The sequence below is a fragment of the Aegilops tauschii genome, chromosome 4 (genome assembly GCF_002575655.3).
Source record: "Aegilops tauschii subsp. strangulata cultivar AL8/78 chromosome 4, Aet v6.0, whole genome shotgun sequence".
In the NCBI taxonomy this organism is placed as follows: Eukaryota; Viridiplantae; Streptophyta; class Magnoliopsida; order Poales; family Poaceae; genus Aegilops; species Aegilops tauschii.
This window is the reverse complement of record NC_053038.3, coordinates 519,065,398-519,090,786: the sequence shown is the minus strand read 5'-3', so window position 1 is coordinate 519,090,786 and position 25,389 is coordinate 519,065,398. Positions and strand designations below refer to the sequence as shown.

At 48.0% G+C, this 25,389-nt stretch overlaps 6 protein-coding genes across 8 annotated transcripts; all 6 read left to right on the top strand.

Moving 5' to 3' along the window:
* Positions 1 to 5,463: 5,463 nt before the first annotated feature.
* Positions 5,464 to 7,268, top strand: LOC109771773 (DNA-directed RNA polymerases II, IV and V subunit 9A). The gene is made up of 4 exons (XM_020330471.4): positions 5,464 to 5,592; positions 5,733 to 5,808; positions 6,291 to 6,449; positions 6,959 to 7,268. Exons 1-4 carry the CDS (start codon positions 5,564 to 5,566, stop codon positions 7,037 to 7,039), a joined length of 345 nt encoding a protein of 114 aa, XP_020186060.1. The 5' UTR covers positions 5,464 to 5,563; the 3' UTR covers positions 7,040 to 7,268.
* Positions 7,269 to 7,526: 258 nt separating this feature from the next.
* On the top strand, positions 7,527 to 9,623 carry LOC120963164 (2-oxoglutarate-dependent dioxygenase 11). Of its 2 annotated transcripts, none has more exons than XM_040387700.3 (4): positions 7,527 to 7,821; positions 7,945 to 8,192; positions 8,648 to 8,957; positions 9,135 to 9,623. In XM_040387700.3, the coding sequence occupies exons 1-4, from the start codon at positions 7,597 to 7,599 to the stop codon at positions 9,375 to 9,377; spliced, it is 1,026 nt and encodes a 341-aa protein (XP_040243634.1). In that variant the 5' UTR covers positions 7,527 to 7,596; the 3' UTR covers positions 9,378 to 9,623. The 2 variants fall into 2 exon arrangements, with proteins under 2 accessions (XP_040243634.1, XP_040243633.1); XM_040387699.3 differs by having other exon boundaries at positions 8,633 to 8,957.
* A 209-nt stretch (positions 9,624 to 9,832) lies between these two features.
* On the top strand, positions 9,833 to 11,659 carry LOC109771759 (2-oxoglutarate-dependent dioxygenase 11). Its single transcript, XM_020330457.4, has 4 exons — positions 9,833 to 10,198; positions 10,287 to 10,534; positions 10,773 to 11,097; positions 11,241 to 11,659. The coding sequence occupies exons 1-4, from the start codon at positions 9,968 to 9,970 to the stop codon at positions 11,481 to 11,483; spliced, it is 1,047 nt and encodes a 348-aa protein (XP_020186046.2). The 5' UTR covers positions 9,833 to 9,967; the 3' UTR covers positions 11,484 to 11,659.
* LOC120963163 (2-oxoglutarate-dependent dioxygenase 11) lies at positions 11,372 to 13,711 on the top strand. The gene is made up of 4 exons (XM_040387698.3): positions 11,372 to 12,278; positions 12,449 to 12,696; positions 12,799 to 13,123; positions 13,261 to 13,711. Exons 1-4 carry the CDS (start codon positions 12,045 to 12,047, stop codon positions 13,501 to 13,503), a joined length of 1,050 nt encoding a protein of 349 aa, XP_040243632.1. The 5' UTR covers positions 11,372 to 12,044; the 3' UTR covers positions 13,504 to 13,711.
* A 58-nt stretch (positions 13,712 to 13,769) lies between these two features.
* LOC109771757 (2-oxoglutarate-dependent dioxygenase 11) lies at positions 13,770 to 20,247 on the top strand. Of its 2 annotated transcripts, none has more exons than XM_040387697.3 (5): positions 13,770 to 14,053; positions 14,157 to 14,404; positions 14,655 to 14,979; positions 15,136 to 15,423; positions 19,899 to 20,247. In XM_040387697.3, the coding sequence occupies exons 1-4, from the start codon at positions 13,814 to 13,816 to the stop codon at positions 15,397 to 15,399; spliced, it is 1,077 nt and encodes a 358-aa protein (XP_040243631.1). In that variant the 5' UTR covers positions 13,770 to 13,813; the 3' UTR covers positions 15,400 to 15,423; positions 19,899 to 20,247. The 2 variants fall into 2 exon arrangements, with proteins under 2 accessions (XP_040243631.1, XP_073353324.1); XM_073497223.1 differs by lacking the exon at positions 19,899 to 20,247 and adding an exon at positions 19,547 to 19,780.
* LOC109771756 (metalloendoproteinase 4-MMP) lies at positions 16,457 to 18,485 on the top strand. The gene has a single exon (XM_020330455.4). The coding sequence runs from the start codon at positions 17,176 to 17,178 to the stop codon at positions 18,250 to 18,252; it is 1,077 nt and encodes a 358-aa protein (XP_020186044.1). The 5' UTR covers positions 16,457 to 17,175; the 3' UTR covers positions 18,253 to 18,485.
* Positions 20,248 to 25,389: the final 5,142 nt, after the last annotated feature.

Below are 25,389 nucleotides of genomic sequence, written 5' to 3'. Positions count from 1 at the left end.
AATGTGATCCTCCTGAAGCTGATGGTGGGTGTTTGCATCTTCAATCTGTCAGTATGACTGAAGGGATGCTTGTATGCGGTCAGGGTCTCTAGTTGGCTTTACACGGCTACCGACATTGTTGTAGAAGAACTCCAAGTTTAAGTCCCTCTCATCTTCGATATCATGTTGTGAAGAATCACAACATGTCATGATGTTGCTCAGGGTTTTCTTGTCCCAAAAACGAGCAAGACCACGAACAATGACAAATCTAGATTGCAAAACTCCGAAGACTCTTTCAATATCTTTTCGGGCAGCCTCTTGTACCTTTGCAAATTCAATATGCTTCCTTGTTTCGGGCTTTTTGATGCTCTTCACAAATGTACACTAAGAGGGGTAAATACCATCTGCAAGATAGTACCCCTTTGTGTACTCATGCCCATTCACCATGAAGTGCAAGCAGGAGCATCACCACTAGCAAATCTAGCAAACAAATGAGACAATTGCAACACATTGATATCATTGAGAGTACCCGCCATACCAAAAAAAAAACAATGCCAAATCCATAAATCCTCGGATGCTACGGCCTCTAGCACAATTGTTGCATTACGAGACTTGCCACAATACTGCCCATGCCATGCCTTCGGGCAGTTTTTCCAAGTCCAATGCATGCAATCAACGCTTCCTAGCATGCCGGGCCAACCTTGCTTCTCATTTACTGCCATTAACTTTTTTGTGTCTTCCTCGTTGGGTGCACGAAGATAGACATGACCAAAGATGCGGATGATCACTTTGGCAAACCTACGCACGGACTCAATTGTAGTATCTTCGACAATGCGAAGATACTCGTCGGCATAGTCAGCCGGAATACCATATGCAATCACCCGCATAGCTGCGGAGGTTTTTTGATAGGCGCTAAAACCCAACAAGCCCACGACGTTTCTCCTTTGAGTAAAAAACCAACAATTGGCCTCGCAAGCTTGCACAATTTTTACAAAGAGTGATTAGCACATTCGATACCTTCTCCGGAAGAGGTGTGGCGGATAGGTAGGATTGTCCGCGAAGTAGTCTTGCATCAACATCATGTTCCTGAAATGGCGGTTGTGGGGGATGCAAAGACGGCCGACAGTCGAACCTCGCCGTCTCTTGCGGTTTCGATCCTCGACCTCCTTCACAGCTAGGACCGCCACCACCATCTGCTGCTGATCGCGCTCGAGCATCAATTCCACGTCCGAGTCATCGGACGAGGACGAATCCTCGAGCAAAAATTGCTCGCAAGGGATTAATAAATCCATCTACAAAAGCCGCATCCGAGCTCGCATCGACGGTATGTCAACTACGGTCGAGCTAGAGGGGAAGAAAAGGGGCTCACCGGGGCGGCGGAGACCGGCGGCGGCTTGGCGAATCCGGGGCGGGCGGTGGCGACTTCGAAGCGGCTCGACTTGGCGGATCCGGGGCGGGAGGTGCGATTCCACTGGCGGAAATGGCCGGAATCGCAGGCGACGGGAGGGTATGTCGGGAGTGCGCGCGCTGAAATGTCCCTCCCGACAACTGCTTTCGCGGGATACAGGCCACCGACGGGGCGGCGGGGGGGGGGGGGGGGGGCTGTTTTTTCGCAGTTCGGAGGGGGGAATTTACCGTGCCCATCAATTTTTTTATGGGTTGGACGCTTTTAAGGTTTCTGTTCGGGTCACTTTTTTTGTCCAAAACCGTAAATTGACGGTTATTCTGCGGGTCGTGGCGATATAAGGAGTCTTCTAGAGATGCTCTAATACTGTAAATAACTGGAGAAGAAGACAAAGGGGCAAAACGGTCACACAACGTGGCGAAAAAGAGCTAAGCATTCGACTTTTGAAGTAGCAACGCCTATGTAAAGGTGAATTATCAAATGGAAAAGTAAAATGTGGGTTAAGATCTAATTTTCCGACGAAAACAAATTTCCTCCTCTTTTCGTTCTTAAGAACAATAGAGAAAACTTGCCCGCCCGTCCCGTTCGCTCCTGGAACCGCTCCAGAGAGGTGATACAGGAGGCGATTCTCTTGCTTTCCTCAACACCGCTGGCAACGCTGGGTTCTCGTCCGTTTCCGTATGCCGCTCCAGCGGCGGGAGCGGGCGGGGACCTTGGTAGTTTATGTCCGGTACAGGTATAGGATAGGCATAGTTTGCTTTCAAAGGTGCTGCATCAAATGATGCGAATGGCGCCGCGTCGAAATAATTTGCTTCGGCTCTTCCTCCATCTCGGCGACGCTCTAATGGGCGGCGACGGGTAGCAGGTGGCTCGGTCTTCTTGCCGGTCTTCATATCTGGTAAGGTTTTGTGGCTGATGGTCAGCGCTCAACACTCTCTTGGGCGGGAGGTTGCGGTTGTGTTTGGTGTCTTGCAATGGGGGCGCATGGATGATGGAATGCAGCGGCCAGCGTTCCTCTTCTTCGATCTCGTCGAACAAAGCTGACGGCGCCGGGATCTATCGAACATGGGGATGAACCACGTCCGACGTGCCACAAGGTCTCGGCCTCGTCGCTTGCAGCGGTCCGGTTCATCGGCTCGAAAAGCATCTTTGTACGCAAATTAAGGTGCTCCTCTAGATCTTGGTATGAAGGTAGTTCCCCTCTTTCTTTCAGCGTCGCCTCAGCGGCGGCGGAGGACGATGGCGGGGGGACGTCTTGGCCTGGCACAAGATTCTGCCGAAGTGAATATTCGTGTGAAGTCTTTGATGCGGTATTGCATGACATATATAATATGCACTCTTTGTAGTACGTTTGTCTAGCAAAATATACGTGGTTATTTCAAATAAAAAAGAGAAAACAAAGGAGGCAGAGAAAAAATACTAATGAACAAGAGGGCAAAGGGGCAAAACCGGAATAATAAACAAACAGAAACGACCTGAGACGGTGAGGCCGACTCCCGTCCCGTCCCGTCCTGTCCGTACATAAACCCCGACCCGACGAAACCCACAAGAGAAGAAAAGGGCTGTCATCTGCCCATCGACTTGCCAGCAGGAGGAGGAAATCCAACCCCGCCGCCGCCGCCATGAGCGCCATGAAGTTTCTGTTCGGGTCACTTTTTTTGTCCAAAACCGTAAATTGACGGTTATTCTGCGGGTCGTGGCGATATAAGGAGTCTTCTAGAGATGCTCTAATACTGTAAATAACTGGAGAAGAAGACAAAGGGGCAAAACGGTCACACAACGTGGCGAAAAAGAGCTAAGCATTCGACTTTTGAAGTAGCAACGCCTATGTAAAGGTGAATTATCAAATGGAAAAGTAAAATGTGGGTTAAGATCTAATTTTCCGACGAAAACAAATTTCATCCTCTTTTCGTTCTTAAGAACAATAGAGAAAACTTGCCCGCCCGTCCCGTTCGCTCCTGGAACCGCTCCAGAGAGGTGATACAGGAGGCGATTCTCTTGCTTTCCTCAACACCGCTGGCAACGCTGGGTTCTCGTCCGTTTCCGTATGCCGCTCCAGCGGCGGGAGCGGGCGGGGACCTTGGTAGTTTATGTCCGGTACAGGTATAGGATAGGCATAGTTTGCTTTCAAAGGTGCTGCATCAAATGATGCGAATGGCGCCGCGTCGAAATAATTTGCTTCGGCTCTTCCTCCATCTCGGCGACGCTCTAATGGGCGGCAAAGCAGGTGGCTCGGCCTTCTTGCCGGTCTTCAGATCCGGTAAGGTTTGTGGCTGATGGTCAGCGCTCAACACTCTCTTGGGCGGAGGTTGCGGTTGTGTTTGGTGTCTTGCAATGGGGGCGCATGGATGACAGAATGCAGCGGCCAGCGTTCCTCTTCTTCGATCTCGTCAAACAAAGCTGACGGCGCTAGGATCCATCAGACACGGGGAAGAACCACGACCGACGTGCCACAAGGTCTCGGCCTCGTCACTTGCGGCGGTCCGGTTCATCGGCTCGAAAAGCATCCTTGTACGCAGAGGTGCTCCTCTAGATCTTGGTACGAAGGCAGTTCCCCTCTTTCTTTTAGCGACGCTTCAGCGGCGGAGGAGGACGATGGCGGGCGACGTCTTGGCCTGGCACAAGATTCTGCCGAAGTGAATATTCGTGCGAAGTCTTTGATGTGGTATTGCAAGACCAGGGGCGGAGACAGGGAGGGGCGAGCAGGGGTCAGACCCCTGCCAATCGCTCGCCCCCCTCAACAATTTGTGTACGTAGTGTGTATTGTATACATGCCTAATGGCCGAAACTAATTGCATAATTAGCCCAGCCCATATGTTAGCAATTAACTGAAACATCACCGAAGTAGAGTAGCCCATATAACCCAATAACCCATGTACGGTGGTTGTGGCTGGCTATTATTTTGCCATGCGCCAGTGTTAATCCACTCAGATCGATCGATTGATATGTGCGGATGTAGGTGTGTGTGCTGCATATCTGCTAGGGCGTTCGCCGCCGCCACGGTCGCCGCCGCTTGTCATCAGCGTGTCCTGCTAGGGGCTAGGGCGTTCGCCATTGCGGCATTGCCGCTGGCCGCTACTCGCCACGACAACAGCTCCGTCCATTGATCTACGGCCTGCTATCGAGCAACAGGGAGGGCTAGATGCGGATCAAATACGGGTAGATGTCGGTGAACAGAATAGATGCAGGTACACTACATGCTACTCCCTTTGCTCCCGCAACGTCTTATACTAGGAACGGAGGGAATAAATCCCACCGTTCCAAAATAATTATAGTTTTACATTTGTCGAGTAATTTAAGAAAAAAATGATAAGATCTATAAAAAAAGTACATAGCATGAATATTCTTTAAAAGGTTCTAACAAAACTAATTTGGTGTTCCAGACATTAGTATATTTTTCCACAAATTTGAAGAAGTTTGACCTAGGATAAACCTAAAACTCAAATTATTTTGGAACGATAGTAATAGGATTTTTTATAAATTACGAACTTAATCTACTTAATTAATGCTTCATATAAGATAGTAAATTATTTTGGTAATTATGTGTCGTTTTTTATAGTAGTTAAAGATGAAGTGAAAGACAGCAACAACTGATGGGGTAAATACTTTTTTGAACCAATTGCTTGAACTTCAAGTTGCAACAATTTGTTGAGAATTATCATTTTTTTGTAGTTACGAACCATAATTTTATGCTTTATTTTCGACGCTAACATTGAGACTTAACATACGGTGATATAAAATCTTTTAAGTCAAATAGTGTTTCGCCCCCCTCATGTCGAAATCCTAGCTCCGCCCCTGTGCAAGACATATTGTAATACGTTTGTCTAGTGAAATATACGTGGTTATTTCAAAAAAAAAAGAGAAAACAAAGGAGGCATAGAAAAATACTACTCCCTCCGTCTCAAAATAGTGTTATGGACTAGTGTCAAAAAACCATCTTATATAATTTCAAAAAAAAAACCATCTTATATTATGGGACTAAGGGATTACTCCTAATGAACAATAGGGCAAAGGGGCAAAACCGTAATAAGCAAACGGAAACGACCTGAGACGGTGAGACCGACTCGAGTCCCGTCCGTACATAAACCCCGACCCGACGAAACCCACAAGAGAAGAAAAGGACTGTCATCTGCCCGTCGACTTGCCAGCAGGAGGAAATCCAACCCCGCCGCCGCCGCCATGAGCGCCATGAAGTTCTGCCGCGAGTGGTACGCACCTACCTACGCGCCTCCCCTCCCTTCTTCCTCCTCCCGCTTCCCCTTCTCCCTAACGACGGCCGGATCGGAGTTGATCGACCGATCGATTTTGGTTAAAAACTGACGGAATTGGTGGCGGCGGCGACTCGCAGCAACAACATCCTGTACCCCAAGGAGGAGAAGGAGCGGAAGGTCCTCCTCTTCGCCTGCCGCAACTGCGAGCACCAGGTACCCTCCCCTCTCTCGCCGGGCCGCCGCCCCCTTCCGCAATGCCATGCCATGCCACGATTTCTCTCTTCTCGGCCCCCAAATCCTAGCTAGGGTTTTCGTCCGTCCGGCCCCCAAATCGCGGCCATCTCACCAAGCCAAATCGCGGCTCGATCGATCGACCACACCCCGGCCGGGCGATCCGATCGGTCCCCCAATTTCCACCGACTCATAAGCCTGCCCGTGCAGCACTTGTTCTGTCCACGTTTTCCTTTGCCGTCAGAATTGGTAGCCAGTCGAGTAATGTGTGCATCTCCTCTCAACTTCATAACCTCTACTGCAATAATGCTCTAAATATAGGTCCTCCGTTTCTAATCTGCCAAGACTGGGAAACAGAGCAAGCATTTCTCACCAACTATGTTTCACCAACCTGCGAAAAACTTGGTAAATAGAAGAAGAATGTTTCACCAATTCATGCCTGCTTGATTGCTTGCTTGGTCCAGGAGGTGGCAGGCGACAACTGCGTCTACCGCAACATCGTGCATCACGAGGCCGGGGAGCGCACGCAGGTCCTGCAGGACGTCGCTTCCGACCCCACCCTTCCCCGCACCAAGGACGTCCGCTGCGCCGCCTGCGGCCACGGCGAGGCAGTCTTCTTCCAGGTCCATGCCACCAACCTGTTTGCTGATTTGCCTCTTATCTACATCTATATATATATGGCTTCAAATATCATGCATGATTCATCACATGGCACTGCACAATTTTTTTCTTTCAAAACCCATGCCTTGTTTTTGTTGCTGTTGTGTACCAAATGTTGCCCATTTTGACCTTATGTCGAGGCTTGTCAGTCCAAACTACATTATCCCTCTGGTTTGTGCCTTAAACTGATATGTTTATGCAACAGCAAGGATAACTTTCATCCTCTACTCTTTAGAATGACTGCAACTTAATATCTCTTGCATAATGAAGTTGGCGGTCGGTTATTATTTCCCCCCTGTTTTTATGGTAGATCAACATCCACCTGTGAAGCTTGAATGTTCTTAATAGTTACAAAATGTCCTTTGTAGAAAGAATTTGACTGTAGAAAAATGTCCTTCTTAGAAAGAATTTGACTGAAGATGTCTGAATACAGCAATTATTAACTTGTTGCTGTCTTTATGATAATGTGCAGGCTACAGCAAGAGGGGAGGAGGGGATGACTCTGTTCTTCGTGTGCTGCAACCCCTCCTGCGGCAACCGGTGGAGGGAGTGAATGAATTCGCATCTCCTTCCTGCGGAGGCTACCGTGGACCCGTGCCCTTTAGGATCATGCTCTGGAATTTAGTTTCCGACAGCTAGCCGTCTTGTTAGAGCACAAGGGAGCTGAACTTGTGAAACATATAATTGTGGTTTCAGTACTTGCTCGTGACCATGTACTTAATTTATAAACCCTTATTCTCTAATCACATTTTATAGGTTGGTTCTTGCCTATCCATTGTTAATTCCTCTGTTTTTGATGTCCTGCACAAAGTGGGTTATGAGCATCATCGTGCAATTGATTCAATTTTGTATCCAGTGTTATGTTACTTCCCAGGAAAGAAAAGACAAGCTGGTTTGTACTCCCTCTGTAAACTAATATAAGAGTGTTTAGATCACTAAAGCAGTGATCTAAACACTCTTATATTAGTTTACGGAGGGAGTAGTATTCTGTGATTATATGTGGACTGGATTTCTGAATGTGAAAGTACTGGATGCCTCGGTACCAGCATCTAGATGTGTCAAAAGATGTGAGGTAGACAGAAGACTTGAACTATCCTGAAGGAACAGGAGATGGCATCTCTCCCTGTCCCGAGTGTGCAGGCCATGGTGGCGGCCACCGGCGGAGCCGACGTGTCGCCAAGGTATCTCCGGCCCGCAGAGGCGGTCGCTGGCGACGGCGAGGCCCAGATCCCCGTCATCGACTACCAGAGGCTGCTGCTGGAGCTGGAGCTGGACCGCTGTGGCGAGGAGTCTGCACGCCTTCACAGGGCCTGCCTGGACTGGGGCTTCTTCCAGGTCAGTTCCTTGGCTCAAAATTTCCATTGCTTCATCTCTGCACGCCTTCACAGGGCCTGCCAGGACTTGAGTTGCTCTTATAATTGCCTTATCCTGATACTAGAAAGTAACTGGTTCTTGCAGCTGATTAACCACAGCGTCCCAGACGATGTGGTAGAGGGAATGAAGGCCAGCATCCAGCAGTTCTTTCAGTTACCCATGGAGACGAAGAAACAGTTTGCTCAGGAGCGAGGGCAGCTGGAAGGCTACGGTCAACTATTCGTCTTCTCGGAGGTTCAGAAGCTCGATTGGGCTGACATACTTTACCTCCACACGCAGCCACATGAGAGCAGGAACACCAAGCTCTGGCCAGACCAGCCTGCCAACTTCAGGTATGATTGCGATTGTGATTCTTCGCTGCCACACTACCGTTCAGCCTGATTACAATGATGACATGATACTCTTTTTTTTGTTTCCTTATTTGTTTTGCCCTACCTGGGAGGTCAAATTGGGTGGAAAATAAGTATTTAGTTTTTTTTTTAAGTTTTCTGAACTTGTCTCAGTCTCTCGGACGCCTTTCTGTTGTTTCCTACTTCCTCCGTCCGAAATTACTTGTCGCTCAAATGGATGTATCTTAGACGTATTTTAGTGGTAGATACATCCGTTTGAGTGACAAGTAATTCCGGACGGGGAGGGAGTATAATATTTCCTAATTGGAAGTGCAAATTAGGTATCTAGTGCAAACTGTGGTTCCAAGTCTTACTCTACTAGATGGAACATTCTAGTGCAGTTCTTACCCGTGATTTGTTGTTGCACTTTGAGTCTCATTCAGATCGACGCTGGATAGATATTCTGGTGCTGTGAAGGATGTATCAGACTCCCTTTTGGCCATGATGGCGAAGAACTTGGGACTGGAAAGAGAAGTGATCGCTGACAAATGCAACCGTGGATTACAGTCTGTCAGAATGAACTACTACCCCCCATGTGCCCAAGCAGAGAAAGTTGTCGGCTTATCCCCGCATTCTGATGCTGGTCTCCTAACCCTTGTCCTCCAAGTGAATCATGTCCAGGGCCTACAGATCAAGAGGAATGGCAGCTGGCTTCCTGTCAAGCCCGTCTCGGGTGCTTTCATCGTCAACATCGGAGATATGTTTGAGGTGAGCGCGCGCAGCCGAACACCGATTCGATGCTGCTGTCTGCTGATGACTAGATGCTGTATGAGTATGACACAGTAGCTTGCAGAACTAACATATCTTTTTTTTAGGGGACAGAACTAACATATCATCAACTAAATAAATCCATTTTCGTTGTTTGTTTTGCTTTCATGAGGACAGGTCTTCACGAACGGGAGGTACAGGAGCATCGAGCACCGAGCGATCGTCGACCCGAAGGAAGAACGGCTGTCAGTCGCGGCGTTCCACTTACCAAACATCCACGCCACGATAGGTCCTCTGAAGGAGATGGTGGCACATGAAGATGATGCCTACAAGACGTTGGACCAAGAGAGCTTCATGAAGCTTTTCTACGGGACGAAGCTTGAGGGGAAGAGCTTCTTGGAGCAGCTGAAACTAAACTAGCTGGCTAGCAGCTGAATGCTAGCCATATATATCAGGTAATAAGCCATGTTGGTGCAGGCACTGTTGATTCGCGTCCACGCATCATTCTTGTATCAGATGCTCAGACAGTATGACACATGTATCGGTTTGCAACCGATCATTCTCCGGAATTTAGTTTCCGATAGCTAGGCGTCTTGTTAGAGGCACATATTTTGTGGTTTCGGTGTGTTCTGTGCAAACCTTTATTTATGTCACCTAATCGCATTCGATAGATTGTTGTTTCTACTAGCCTATATATCCACTGTTAATTCCTATATGCTGCTTGATGCCTTCTACAAAGTGGGTTATGTGCTGTGTGGCCATGAGGCAGCTTTATGGTTTCAGTTTCCATCCAGTGTCAAGTTGATTCCCATGAGATAGAAGATAGTTGATCCCCAGAAAATAAAAGAAGAAGACAAACAAGTTGGCAGTATTTTTATGGTTGTTGTAGCTGGACTGAACTTCTGAATACTATATTACTGGACTGGATGATGCCAGAAGGCATGAGGTAGACAGAAGGGAAGACTGAGCTATCAGAGGAACTAGTAGCATCTCAGGAGCAACAACAGGACATGGAATCTCTCCCCGTCCCGAGCGTGCAGGCCATGGTGGCGGCCACCGGCGAAGCCGATGTGCCACCGAGGTATCTCCGGCCTGCGGAGGCGGTCACCGGCATCGTCAACGGCGAGGGTGAGGCCCAGATCCCCATCATCGACTACCGGAGGCTGCTGCTGGAGCTGGATCGCCGCGGTGAGGAGTCTGCGCGCCTCCACCAGGCGTGCCAGGAATGGGGCTTCTTCCAGGTCAGTGCCGTTGGCTCACAATTCTCAGTTGACTTCCTCTTGTAATTTTGCCTGTTCCTGATACCAGAAAGTGGTTGGTGCTTTGCAGCTGATTAACCACAGTGTCCCGGACGATGTGGTGGAGGGAATGAAGGCCAACATTCAGCAATTCTTTCAGCTACCCGCAGAGACGAAGAAACTATTCGCGCAGGAGCGAGGGCAGCTGGAAGGCTACGGTCAGCTGTTCGTCGTCTCGGAGGATCAGAAGCTTGACTGGGCCGATATGCTTTACCTGTACACACAGCCACCTGAGAGCAGGAACACCAAGTTCTGGCCTGACCAGCCTGTTAATTTCAGGTATGATTGCTATGTGCCTGTACTTGTCTTGTTACTGTTCAACCTAATTACAGTGAAATGATGCTCTTTTGCTGTCTCCTTGCTCTACTTGGAGGGCAAAAATTAGGTAGAAAGTTGATTTAAAAAATATCATTAAGTGCTAACTGAAAACCTGTTGTTTCAAGCTCTTGCCTTACTAGATGGAACATTGCGCTCTTAACCTTCATAATTTTAGTGTTGCACTTTGAATGTCATTCAGATCGACGCTGGATAGATACTCTGGTGCTGTGAAGGAGATAGCGGATTCCCTTTTGGCGACGATGGCAGAGAACTTGGGACTGAAACAAGAGGTGATTGCTGACAGATGCGTGGGCGGAGTGCAGTCTGTCAGGATGAACTACTACCCGCCGTGCGCCCAAGCAGACAAAGTCATTGGCTTCTCCCCGCACTCTGACGCCGATCTCCTGACCCTCGTCCTCCAAGTGAACCATGTCCAAGGCCTGCAGATCAAGAGGAACGGCAGCTGGTTCCCCGTCAGGCCCGTCGAGGGCGCTCTCATCGTCAACATTGGGGATATCTTTGAGGTAAACCGTGAACTGAATGCTGCTATCTGCTGATGAACAGATATTATGATAAAGTTCCTGGTGCCATTGCTAAGAATTTGTAGGACTAATCAACCGAATAAACCAGATTTTCTTTGCCTGTTTTGCTCTGCTGAGGACTGCAGATCTTCACAAATGGGAGGTACAGGAGCATCGAGCACCGTGCGGTCGTCGACCCCAAGGAGGAACGGCTGTCGTCCGCGGCGTTCCACTCCCCGAACATCGACGCCACGATAGGCCCGCTGAAGGAGCTTACGGCGGACGAAGACGAGGCCTACAAGACGGTGGACCACGAGAACTTCATGAGGCTTTTCTTCGCGACGAAGCTGGAGGGGAAGAGCTTCTTGGATCGGATGAAGCTGAAGTAGCTAGCAGCTGATTGCTACGTACCCAGCATAGCAGGTAAACTATGTTGTTGGTCCTCGCATCATTGGCAGATATTCAGGTAGTTCATGATGTCTCTGGAATTTAGTTCCTGATGGCCGTCTTGTTAGAGCGCAAGAGAGCTGAACTTGGCAAACATAATAATACTGTGGTTTCTTCAGTAGTTGCTCGCGAACCATGCATGTGTTCTGCAAACATTTGATAGATTTGTTCATATGTGCTTGATGTCGTGTACAAAGTGGGCTATGAGCTGCTGTGTCATTTCAGTTTCTGTCTAGTGTGAAAACAGATGATTCTCAGAAAATAAAATAAGAATGGAAGTTGATCCCCAGAAAATAGAAGAATGAGAAAACAAGCAAGTTTACACTTTTCTATTTCCATGGTTGTAGCTGGACTAATTTTCTGAATATTATATCACTGGGTGATGCGTGTTCGCTACCATATCTGTACCTGTCTATATGTGCCAAAAGACATGAGGTAGCCAGATCAGAAGACTCTAGCATCCGACGAACCAGTAGCATCTCAATTATCAAGAGCGGCAAGAGATGGGATCTCTCCCCGTCCCGAGTGTGCAGGCCTTGGTGGAGGCCACCGGCGGAGACGATGTGCCGCCGAGGTATCTCCGGCCAGATGCGGCAGAGGAAGCGGTCACCGGTGACGGCGACGGCGAGGCTCAGATCCCCATCATCGACCACCGAAGGCTGCTGCTGGAGCTGGACCATGGCGGCGAGGAGTCTGCACGCCTCCACAGAGCCTGCCAGGACTGGGGCTTCTTCCAGGTCAGTTCGCTCGTTGGCTCACAATTTCCGTTGCACACCGGCCTCTGTTGCAATGCCTGTAATCCCCTCAACGCAACAAACCTAGCAAAGACAGTTGACTTCCTCCTCTGGTACTATATATGGCTCATCATCCTGATACTAGCTAGAATTGCTCTCATGTTTGTTTGCAGTTAGTTAACCACAGTGTCCCTGACGATGTGGTCGAGAGCATGAAGGTCAACATCCAGCAATTCTTCCAGCTACCCGCAGAGACGAAGAAGCGATTCGCTCAGGAGCGAGGGCAGCTCGAAGGCTACGGTCAACTATTCGTCGTCTCCGAGGATCAGAAGCTCGACTGGGCTGACATGCTCTTCCTCTACGCACAGCCACCCGAGAGGAGGAAGACCAAGTTCTGGCCTGACCAGCCTGCTACCTTCAGGTATGTAAGATTGTGACGATAATCTTCGTTGCCTGTACATGTCACGCCGTTCTTGAGCTTAGTTATCACAATGGAATGATGCTTTTTGGTCGGCTCATTCAGATCGACGCTGGATAGATATTCTGGTGCGGTGAAGGATGTATCAGACTCCCTTTTGGCTACGATGGCGAAGAACTTGGGACTGAAACGAGAAACGATCGCTGACAAATGCATCCGTGGAATGCAGTCTTTCAGAATGAACTACTACCCCCCATGCGCCCAAGCAGAGAGAGTCGTTGGCTTGTCCCCGCACTCTGATGCTAATCTGCTGACCCTTGTCCTCCAAGTGAACCATGTCCAGGGCCTGCAGATCAAGAGGAACGGCAGCTGGCTTCCCGTCAAGCCTGTCCCGGGCGCTTTCATCGTCAACATCGGAGATATGCTTGAGGTGAGTGTGCGCAGTCGAACACCGATTCAATGCTGCTGTCTGCCAATGACGCCGTATGCTAGATTTTGCAGATCTGACATATCATCGACCAAATGAACCAATTTCCGTTGTTTGTCTTGCTTTGACAACGAGGACAGGTCTTCACGAACGGGAGGTACAGGAGCATCGAGCACCGGGCAGTCGTCGACCCCAAGGAAGAGCGGCTGTCGGTCGCGGCGTTCCACTTCCCAGACATGGACGCCATGATAGGTCCTCTGAAGGAGCTGACCGCACAAGAAGACGATGCCTACAAGACGTTGGACCTCGAGAGCTTCATGAAGATCTTCTTCGCGACGAAGCTCGAGGGGAAGAGCTTCTTAGACCGGATGAAGCTGAACTAGCAGCTGAGTGACGGTTGAAGTCTGTTGTTGTCGGTTACGAATGCCGGGTGCATCTGTGGTGTCTGTTATCGTTTCAGTTCCTATATATCCAGTGTGAAAAATAAAGGAATAATGGAGGTTGATCCCCAGAAGAAGAAACCAAGCAAGTTGGCAGCATTCTATGATTGTAGCTGGACTGATTTTCTGAATATTATAAATTATTACTGAATGATGCGCCCTCACCATCTTCTGTCTATATATGCCAAAAGACATGAGTTAGCCAGAACAGGGGAACCAGTAGCATCTCCATTCTCAAGAGCGGGCAGAGGGGATGGAATCTCTCTCCGTCCCGAGTGTGCAGGCCATGGTGGCGGCGACCGGCGGAGTCGATGTGCCGCCGAGGTATCTCCGGCCAGAGGCGGTAGTGGAAGCGGTCGCTGGTGCCGGCGACGACGACGGGGAGGCTCAGATCCCCATCATCGACCACCGGAGGCTGCTGCTGGAGCTGGACCGCCGCGGCGAGGAGTCCTCACGCCTCCACAGAGCCTGCCAGGACTGGGGCTTCTTCCAGGTTAGTTCGCAGCGTACCTGTTTCCGCTGACTGCGACCTCTGTTGCTATGCCTCTGGTACTTGCATCATCATGCTGATACTAGAATTGCTCTCCTGTTTGCAGTTGATTAACCACAATGTCCCGGACGACGTGGTGGAGGGAATGAAGGCCAGCCTCCAAGAATTCTTCCAGCTGCCCGCAGAGACCAAGAGACGATTCGCGCAGCAGCAAGGGCGGCTGGAAGGCTACGGTCAGCTGTTCGTCGTCTCGGAGGATCAGAAGCTCGACTGGGCCGACATGCTCTTCCTCTACGCACAGCCACCCGAGATCAGGAAGACCAAGCTCTGGCCTGACCAGCCCGCTACCTTCAGGTATGTAAGATTGTGATGGTATTCGTTTTTGCCTGTACCTGTCACGCTGTTCTTCAGGCTAGTTACAATGTAATGATATTTTTTGGTCGCCTCTTTTATTATTTTGCCCTACTTCGGAGGGAAAAACAGGTACTAGGAAACAGTTTCCAACGCATCATTAAGTGCTAACTGCAAATTAAACTTGTGGCTTCAAGCCCTTGCCCTGCTGTCGACTTCTAATCTCAAGTGCTGCACTTTGAATTTTATTCAGAGCGGCGCTGGATAGATATTCCTGCGCTGTGAAGGAGGTAGCGGATTCCCTCTTGGCGACGATGTCGGAGAACTTGGGACTGAAGCGAGAGGTGATTGCGGACAGGTGCATCGGAGGGCTGCAGTCTATCAGAATGAACCTCTATCCGCCGTGCGCTCAGGCAGACAAAGTCGTCGGCCTCTCCCCGCACTCGGACGCCGATCTCCTGACCCTCGTCCTCCAAGTGAACCATGTCCAAGGCCTGCAGATCAAGAGGAACGGCAGCTGGTTTGCAGTCAAGCCTGTCGAGGGCGCTTTCGTCGTCAACGTTGGTGATATCTTCGAGGTACGTAATTAGCGTGCACCAACCACAGTAGGCTGATCTCTGCCGACGAACACGTACTGTAGGGTGCCCTGTGCCGTGTATGCTATGTTTTGTAGTAGAATTAGACACCGTGCCAGCTTGATTTCCGTTGCCTGTTTTTTCGTATGGGGATGGCAGATCCTGACGAACGGGAGGTACCGGAGCATCGAGCACCGCGTGGTGGTCGACCCCAAGGAGGAGCGGCTGTCGGTGGCGGCGTTCCACTCTCCAAACACGCGCGCCACGATCGGCCCTCTGAAGGAGCTTGTGGCGCGTGCCGACGGGGAGGACGTGGCCTATGCGACGGTGGAGCATGAGAGGCTGAGGGAGCTCTTCTTCGCGACGAAGCTGGAGGGGAAGAGCTTCTTGGAGCGGATGAAGCTCCCAAGTACTACTAGCTGAACTGAATGGCGCCTGTCGCAGCAGGTAATTATACTAGCAAACCAAAGTCGTTGCTTCCGAATTGTTTGCTGTTTTCAGCTTTTCCTGCATGGATAGAGATGAAACATTGTGGTGGATGATACCATGCATATCCAAACATAAGAAAGCAGGTGCTGGGCTGATAATTCGCATTGCTAGGTAAGTAGAGTAGTAGGATGCATCTCATCTAGTGTCTCCGAGGTTTCGGGCTTCACTAGCTGGCATCATTCTATCGGTAGGTACGTACTCCTAGATGTTGAGAAATTCTATGTGTAGCCTGTGTGTCTATATATGATGAATTTGTGAGAGAAAGAAACAAGAGTCAAGGTTGGGGTGGGTGGGACGGGGGCCATATTGATTGCCTCGAGCCCTCCAATGCAAGAATTAGTTCCCTTTCTGTTTGGTGAGAAAGTTGGCTAGTAACGAGTATATGAAACAAAAGTATGAGGGAACAAGCTAAGCTAAGTTTGTTTTGCTAAACCTGTGCCTGTCTGGTCTGGTCTGGTATCTTAGATAGATAAAGGTGGTGGAGGTAGCATGCATATGTAGATGGATTAATTGTACGAAACTAAAGTAGTCCCTCCGTTCCATAATGATGATTGTCATTGTTTTAGATCAAATTTGAAACCACAGAATCATATCAGCAGGCAGGGTTGAGCCGTGTCCGTCCAAACAAGACCGACCATCTCCGTCCATCGGCTTGTGGAAGATAGTGCAAGATACTAGCAGTGGTGGTGTCGTCTGCAGCATCATCTCTCAACCGGATGCGGACTCAAACAGCGCAGGTGGCATAGAAAGGAAGAAAGAAAGATGGGAGGCAGAAAATACTATAGTGCAAAGGTCAGGTAACACTATGGGAGCAGAGCAGAGGAGAGGAGAGGACACGCATAAGTTCCAAGCCCATTTTTTCTTTTCTTCCTCTTCTTCTCCGCCGCGGCGGCAACTCCCCCATCACCGACATGCTCCGGGACGGGGACGGCGACGGCGCCAAGGTTGGGCTTGGACGGGGAGTAGATTGCTTTGTGTCTGCTGAGAAAGCAAGTTTTTAGCGGAATGAAGACCCTTGGTTTGGCTTGAAGGAAAGAAAAGTAGGAGGGAGGGGTCAAAGCTGCAGAAAGAAGCTTCTCTGCTGGTACTCCTTGCTGTCTGGGATCTGAGATAAGGCTGCAAGCTTATATTAGGAGGAACTAAAACAAGATTTAGAGCCAAGAATGAAATGCCAAGGAGATGAGCATGCAGCAGGGTAGGAGTAGGACACAGCAATGAGGTTCATAGGGCCGGCTGGGCAGGCGACAGACACAAATGCCGCTTCGGTCTGCAGATGGCCGGCCATCCTCAGGAGGAGGAGCAGGCACACAACACCCTCCCTACTGATACTGATGCTGATCGATGTTGTCTGCAGGCTGCAGCATCTTTTAATCGGATCCCTCTTAATCGGATGCATGATTGAGGGCGCAGCAGGTGGCGACCAAGCTCAAGCTGAAAGCTCCCTCTGAGGAGGAGAGGAGAGGGCACGCACGCATCAAGCTCCAAACAACGGACACCCCCATTCCATTTTCTCTTCTCTTCTCTTGCTCCTTTTTCCAAGCAGTATTGTTTGTCTACTAGTAGTAGTTTGTGCGGCTTGGCCCAACACAGGTAGTACACCCTCCACATTCCTCCTCCTCCTCCTCTTCTCTTCTTTATATGCAAATCTGCAGCAGTCAAAGTGGGAGTCCGGCCAGTCCACCCATACAAGCATAGCATGCGCGCGCGCCCATGTCCTCCTCCTCTGCTCTCCCCCTCCCCTTCCCCTTCTTCTTCTTCTTCTTGCACCTCCTCCTCCTGTTTCCGCCATGCTGCACCGGCTGCTCCCGCCACCTCCTCCTCCATGCCGGCGCCAACTATTCCACCTCGCTCGCCGACATGCTCCACGGCGGCAGCAACGTCACCGACGGCCTCAGGCGCTACCTGGCGCGCTTCGGCTACGCCTCCTCCTCCGCGCCTGACGACGACCCCGACGGCAACCTCATCGTGAGCCTCTACCAGTCCACCCTCGGCCTCCCCGTCACCGGCCGCCTCGACGCCCGCACCCTCGACCTCCTCGCCACCCCGCGCTGCGGCGTCCCGGACCTGCACCTCCAACCGAACACCACCGCCCGCTTCGCCTTCTTCGAGGGCCAGCCGCGCTGGGCGCGCGCGCCGGGCCACTTCCTGCTCACCTACGCCGTCGTCTCCTCCTCGCCGCCCTACCAGCCGCTCCCCCTGCCCCGCAGGGCCGTGCGCAGGGCCTTCCGCCGCGCCTTCGCGCGCTGGGCGCGCGTCATCCCGGTGCGGTTCCGCGAGACGCGGGACTACAACATGGCGGACGTGCGCGTGGGCTTCCTCGCCGGCGACCACGGCGACGGCGAGCCCTTCGACGGGCCCCTCGGCGTGCTCGGCCACGCCTTCTCCCCGCCCAGCGGCCAGCTCCACCTCGACGCCGCCGAGCGCTGGGCCGTCCTCGGTGGCAACGACGGCGGCTCCGCGGACGCCGGCGCCGTGGACCTGGAGTCGGTGGCCACGCACGAGATCGGCCATGTGCTGGGCCTCGCGCACTCGTCGGTGCCGGACGCCGTCATGTACCCGAGCCTGAAGCCGCGGACGCGCAAGACGGAGCTGACCCTGGACGACGTCCGCGGCGTGCAGGCGCTCTACGGCTCCAACCCGCGGTTCAGCCTCAGCTCCCTCTCCGAGCCCGACACCTCCTCCGCCTCCCCCGCGGCGGCCACCACCACCAGGTCGCCCGGGAAGACGACGTCCACGGCGACGGCCACCCCGCTCCTATTGCTCGTCGCCGTCGCAGTCCTCTGCTAGCTTGATTAAGCTCTGCTAGGTAGATACACATACGCTGCTGTAGACATGAGTGCATGACACGTCGTAATTAACTTGTGAGACTGATCGGCCAGGGTTTTATCAGGTGGGTCGATCGAGTTTCCCATGTTTTTCTTTGGGTGTGGGGTTGTTTGGATTGCTTTGAATTGAAGAAGCAATTCATTCTGATTGAATATATTTATACAAGAAAGGAGAAAAGAAATGAGAAAACACAAGTCAAGCATGTCGTCGTACTACTTTCTTGTTTCTGAAGCAAACAGGACAGGACAGATGAGGATTTTTCCTTCGTTCTAGTCTTGGTTCATGGACAGATGATTGATGAGTTGAGCATGGTTTGATTTTGGAGAAGAAAGTTGCTTCTCTGTGACTAGTTTTTCTCGGTGTTTCACGGACCTGGCTAGGCTAGCACTATGAGGAAGGCATATATTTATGGTGTAGCAACTAGCATGGATAAAGTAAAGAGATGAGACGAAAGCAACATGCACGACGACGACGAGACAGACACGATGGATCGATATCCTTTTCAGGATCAAAAAAGTTGCACCAACGACGTCGCGTTCGCATGCTCCACACACACGCACATGAGCGCGTGGAATCCGTGTCGCGGTTGCGTAGTGAGGCCGGCAGCCGTGGAAGCAGCAGTGACGGGCGGGCAGACTTTCTCCGTTGAGCAATGGCGGGTCAGTGTCGCCCAAACTGACTTTTCCGGCCGGCTTCGGCTTCGGCTTCGGCCTCGGCCGCCGCATCCAACGATTCTGGTGCGTGCGCCGGCCGCCTCCCGGACAAACGAGACCGATGACACAGTGACTGTATCCTGCACAGAAAGAATTTACTAGCTCTCCGGTGAGTGCATTATGCACCAAAATTTTAAAAATTTAATGCTCCCTCCATTTTTATATACAAGGTCACAAACTCAAATTATAAGTACCGAGGTAAAATTTAATGCATACTTTACAAGCCAGTTTTTTTATTTACTGGGATCATTAATACGCAACATGCATGCAAGGAAACTGAGTGGAGGAAGTAGCTAGTGTTATTATGACTGCATGCATGCAACTATTAAACAGGTTGCTAGTATGAGGAAATATCATTAATTATTTCCTCGATTTGTGTTGGTGGCCTTGTATAACTAAATGGAGGGAATATAGTAATCAAGTGTTGTAGTCATGTAAAAAGTTTCGTCAAGGAATGGATTTCCTGGTATTGTGGGTGAAAAAAAAATCACCACTATATACAGGTCACTATTCAGACTTTTTGTCCTTTAATTTTTTTCCAGAAGGCGACAGGAGTTTTTTGTTGACGAAATTTCTATACAAGTACAAAATGTAAGTCAAATTTGTTCCAAAAGAATTCAGATTTTTTTGGCTTCTTTTCTGAATTACTATTATATTTGTTTCCCAACGATTAGTATTGGCCGTGGGCTTGTTGCAGCGGAGGGGTCGTCGTCGCTGGTCTAAGAACCATGGTGTAATTTTATTATGTTTAGACATGCTTTATAGTATTGAATTCATGGCCAGTTGCTCCAAAAGTCCAAGTGATGGGAGAGGGCCAGACCTCCCCCTCACGTCTATTCTCCTTAACTAATCGATGTAGGCCGTAAAAATCTTTTTTTAATATTGTGTTGGCAGGGTTTTGAACTCAAGACTTCTTGGCTCGGATACCGTATTAAACTCATGCGCCAACCGGTTGCTCCAAAAGTCTGAATTGATAAAGAGAGGCGAGCAATATATTTTAACACCCCCCCCCCCCCCCCCCCCCCCCACGTCGAGGCCTATTTATTCCTTAGACATGGGATCAACATAGGCCGTAGAATCTTTTTATTTTAATACTGTATTGACAGTGTCTTGAACTCAAGACCTTTTAATTTTGGTACCATATTCAATTCATGATCTAGCCAGTTGCTTCAAAAGTTCGAACTATGAGAGTTGACCGAACATTATACTCCAACATATACTTCTGTGTGCAATTTGCGAACCACAATTTTTGTTGCGAAAAGTGCAAGCTTTGTGTTTTTATAAGGACAAATATGAACACAATTCTGTGTGCAGTTTCACGTACGCACGAGCACGATCTTGTAAAGGGATGAGTACATGGGTGGGAGGCATTATTGTACGTTGGTGGGTTTGGGCCGGCAGCGGCATCCGTGCTGCAGACGGAATTTCTGCGTTCAGCAATGGTGGGTCGCTGTCGTCCAAACTTTGCTTTCGGTCCGGCCTGCACGCGTCCGTCGTGTGTTGCCGTCTGCAAGCACGGTCGCCACCTCTGCTTCTACTTAGTTTCTGGACGTTCCGCTGCGTGCGCCTCGAAAAGATTGCCGTCTCTTTCCTTCCACAGAAGAAGAAAATAAATCATTTTTTTTTGCCGGGGAAAGGATGAAAAGAAACCGATACCTGCAAAAGAAGAAATAAGAAAAAAAAGTGAGATAAGCAAATTCTCATACTGTAAACTGGTCCGGAGGGAGTACATGTCATCAGCCAAGCATTTGCTTGAACTAGCTCACAGCAACTTTCGATGGGGCCAGAAATCAGTCCACCGAACGGGGTAATTTTAGTATCGCTCTAAGAAAAAGATAACAGAGTAATTCTAGGGTCTTTTTTAGCGAATAGTAATTTTAGGTTGCCATAGAAGTAGAGTAGCTTTAGGTTCATGCAAAATGTAACCATTCATTCATACCAGAGCGCTGCTATATATCGCCGGTCGGGTTGCTCGCACGGAGAGCTCCTGCTCAGCGCTCGTGAGCGTCAAAATGAAGACCTTTCGCCGAAGGATTCGCGCAAACGGGCCGCCCCATTACCAGGCGACAAGCGAACGTATTAGAAAATTTCATGAAAAATTGCAGCATGGATGGATTTAAACCCGCGACCTAACGCTGGATAGACTCATTGCCAGCCGCTGCAGCTAGCGACTGCGTTTGTCTTAAATTACAATGCTAAATTAAATTACTTTTTGTAGCGACAGATCCATTTTTTAATATTCCTTAAAAATGAATAATGTTTTCTTGATTTTTTTTTGAAATTCTAACAAACTTTTAAAACGTGATACATTGAACATTTCATCATATATGTTGAACAATTCTTAACTGCACAGTGTCATTTTGGTGATATATGTTGAACAATATTTAAAACACATTGGACATTTGGGTTATATTTGGTGAACAAATATTAAGTATACGCTGAACAATTTTTAACTACATATTCAACAATTTTTTGATACATGCTGAATAAATATCTAAATACACATTGAACATTTTGTGATATCGCTGAACAATTTTTAGATTGTTAACAAAATTTAAAAACCATGAACAATTTTTGAAATCATGAACAAAATTTTGGATTTCAAAACATTTTCCTGAAAACAAAGTATAAAAATAAAGAAGGATAAAGGATAAAATGAATGAAAAGAAAAAAAGAGAAAAAATAGAAATAGAGACAGAAAAAAGGGGAAACCGTAAGAAAAAACAGAAAGAAAACTGGTTGAGGGAACTAAAAGGTTACCAAAACCGGTTTCCCTACACTGCTTCAACGCTCGACGTGGGACGGCCTGTTCACGGTGGTCGTTAGCGCGCTTCAGCGAAAGCGCAGCAGTTTGACGCACGCGCGTGTCAAATGGGGATTGCCCTCACACGCGTCCATGTTCGGACGTCCCTCTTTCTTGTGGCTAGCATGGGGTGGACCGGCCCATTACCCTTCAGCCACCGGGTTAGGTAGGCTAGCGGGATACTAAAAAAGAGGTAGGCTAGCGTATATGCGATTGTTTTTTTCCTTTTCTTTTTCTTTCTAACTGCCGTGCGAAAATCCTATAACACAAATTTTAAATTATATTCAAATATATATTTAGAATTTCAAAAGTAAAAACGAAATGAAAAATAAAAATAAAAAGATGAAAATAATAAAAACAAAAAAATTGGGCAAGAAAAACAGAAAAGGGGGTAAAATCTGAAATCTTGCCAAAATAATGCGGAAGGTTGCAAAAGTTTCCCCAAAACTGGTTCGTAGTGATTCGCGGCGCATATACTAGTGCTAATGGGCCAGCCCCAAGTCGATCGCTAATTAGTGATTCACCCTAGCAATCGCTACGGGCGATGCATATCATTTGCGTTTTCTGCCAGGCTCAAACACAAGGTCTTTTTTTTTGGAGACAAAGTCATGTTTCTTTTTTGTGTGGATAGTGTGACGGCCCATGGAACGAGGCTTCTAGAAACCTATTGGTCCATAGCGTGCTTACTCCTAGCAATGGGCTGACGAAACGCCATATGCGTGATGAGGACACTGGCAAGTTCATTTTTAAAAAGCTAGACTGTTTGGTCCATCCAGCATCTTAGTTCCATTTCCATCCTAGTATTTCCTTGCATAATTTGAAGTACAATGTAGATATATAGTACGCTTAATCCCAGCCCTACTATGGGCTTGAGAGTGGAGTACCGTAGTAAGAGAAGTTGAATACAAGACATGAAAAATATAAATCTGAGGTGTAGGAACGTGCCTGACGCGTGGGAAGTTATGGTGGGCTAATATGTTTGATCGAGTGGCCTCGTTGAAAAAAACATGTATGAATCGAAACTATTCAGGCTTAATAGAAAACCCTATATTCAGTCTTCAGTGTGTGAGCGAGTCCATGTGTGTCCAAGTTTACATTGTACTTGGGCTTTTCAAGGAAAAGAAAATCTTCATTCACATAAAACCTTTAGTAATTGCTCGTCTACCTCTCATTCAGCCATTTGAACTTTACAGTTGATAATTAGCCATGCATTTGTATGGGTATTGTTTTAGGGAAAACACGCCACACTTTATTACTTGTAATAACAAGGTTTATAGCGATAAAATGTAACCAGCACAGGCCTCTAAAATATGTAACCTGTCGCTACCGCTTGCTCCGAGCGCTATGCTTGGGTCGGCTGAACTGGCCCACAGCCCGGACATCCCAGTCGCTGGCGTATGGTGGCCGGCCCATTATCTTCGACCGCTCGCTTTTATAGCCTAGAGTACATTTCTTTATTTTATTTTCTTTCATTTCCCTTTTCGTACTGCATCAAAAGGCCAAAAAAATAAAAATGTACACAAAATTAAAGTTGTTTATAAATCTGAAGAAAGTTTGCGAATTCAAAAAATATTTGGTCATTCAAAAAAAGATCATGAATTCAAAAAATATTTGTGAACTTAAAAATGTTCATAAATTTTCAATATGATCATCAAGTTATTTTTTTCCTATATCTATGAAAAATCACGAATTCGATTTTCTTTGCAAATTTTTAAAAGTTCACGAATTTTGAAAAACTTCAAGTATTTAAATTTTTTCATAAATTCAAAAAAAAATGGGAATTCAGAAAATAAATCTTAAATTTTCAATAAGTTCATGAATTTGAAAAATTGTTCACCAATTCAAGAATTGTTCATGAATTTGAAAAAAGTTCACAAATTTTGAAAAAAAGAAAGAAAAAATACCAAAAAAGATAAAGAGAAAAGGAAAAATAAAATAAAAAAGAGAAACAGAAGCTAAAACCGTTTAAGAAAAACAGAAAAGAAAACTTATAAAACGTTTCAAAAACCAGGCAGAGGGTTTCAGAAGTTTGCCGAAAACCGGTTCCCAGTGACTCGTTGCCTGCACGTGTACTAGCGCTATTGGGCCGACCCCAAGTTCTTTGCTAGTGAGTGATTATCATGTGCGATGCTACAGGCAATATATATCATTTGCATTCCCTGCCAGGCTCAAGCTGCCTTTTTGTCCATGCAAGGCCGCCTTTGATTCGGTGTGAATAGTCTGACAGCTCATGGGACGAGGCTTCCAGAAACCTACTAGACCATAGTGTGGTTACTCATATTAGTGGGCCGACGAAATGCCATATGCGTGATATAAAACATCGGCATGTTCCATGTAAAAGGAAAAAATGTCTCAAAAAAATGTAAAAGGAAAAAAAATTAGCATGTTTGATACATGCAACATTCTTATTCCATTTCCATCTTAACAATTCCCACATAATTTAAAATATAATGTAGATATATAATTCACTTAATCTCAGCACCACTATATATGGGCTTGATAGTGGGTACCATAGTAAAAGAAGTTGTATACACGACACAAAGAGACCATTATAAATCTGAGGTGTAGGAATGCGCCTAACACGTGGGAATTTACAGTGGTCTGATATGTTCGTTGAGTGGCCTCATTGAAAAATAGTACTCCCTCCGTTTCTAAACATAAGTCTTTGTAAAGATTTCACTATGGACTACTTCCTCTGTACCAAAATACTTGTAGCTGGGTGAAACTAGTTCAAGTTCCTCCAACTACAAGTATTTCGATACAGAGGGAGTACATACGAAGCAAAGTGAGTGAATCTACACTCTAAAATGCATCTATATACATCTGTATGTGGTTCATAGTGAAATATTTACAAAGACTTATATTTAGAAACAGAATATACTACGTATGAACACAAGTTCTGTGCAACAACTGGTTCGATGCCTAGTGGGGTGATGGTACCCCCAGCTCACCTGGGAACGAACACAAGTTCTTGTTAATGCGGATGATACCTTCAACGTTAGGCGATGTTCTTGTTGATGGCAAGGCAGATGTGGTGACTTTGTCAATTCTGAATCCACGGCTCCATTCTTGAACATGTGAGCGAGTCCATGTGCGTCCAAGTATACGTTGTACTCGGGCCTCTCAAAGAAAAGAAGAGCTCCGTCCACAAAAACTTTCAGTAATTGGTCGCCTACCTCCCATTCGGTCATTTGAGCTTTACGGCTGATAATATGCATGTGTGTGTAGTGTGGGTGGGTAACTTGCATGCATGCCTGCCTTGGCGTATGGATATTTTTGGCAGCCTTTTGGCGCTACGCAAAGCCGACGAATGACGATCATCAAATCAAATTGGTGCTGGTCGGACCCTGTCGGGCCAGCAAATTGATAATGGCAACCGGTCCATGTCCATCGATGGGATGATGGATTGATGTGCCGGAATTGATGTGCCGTAATCACTCATTGGAACACCATAGACCAAACACCTTGCTAGTGGCACCACAAGTTATGAATCATGCACGTTTCTTTTTACTGGCTACTAGTAGGTGGGCACGGGCGTGCGTAAATCGAATGGATGGAGGTCAATTATAGAAGTTGCCAGCA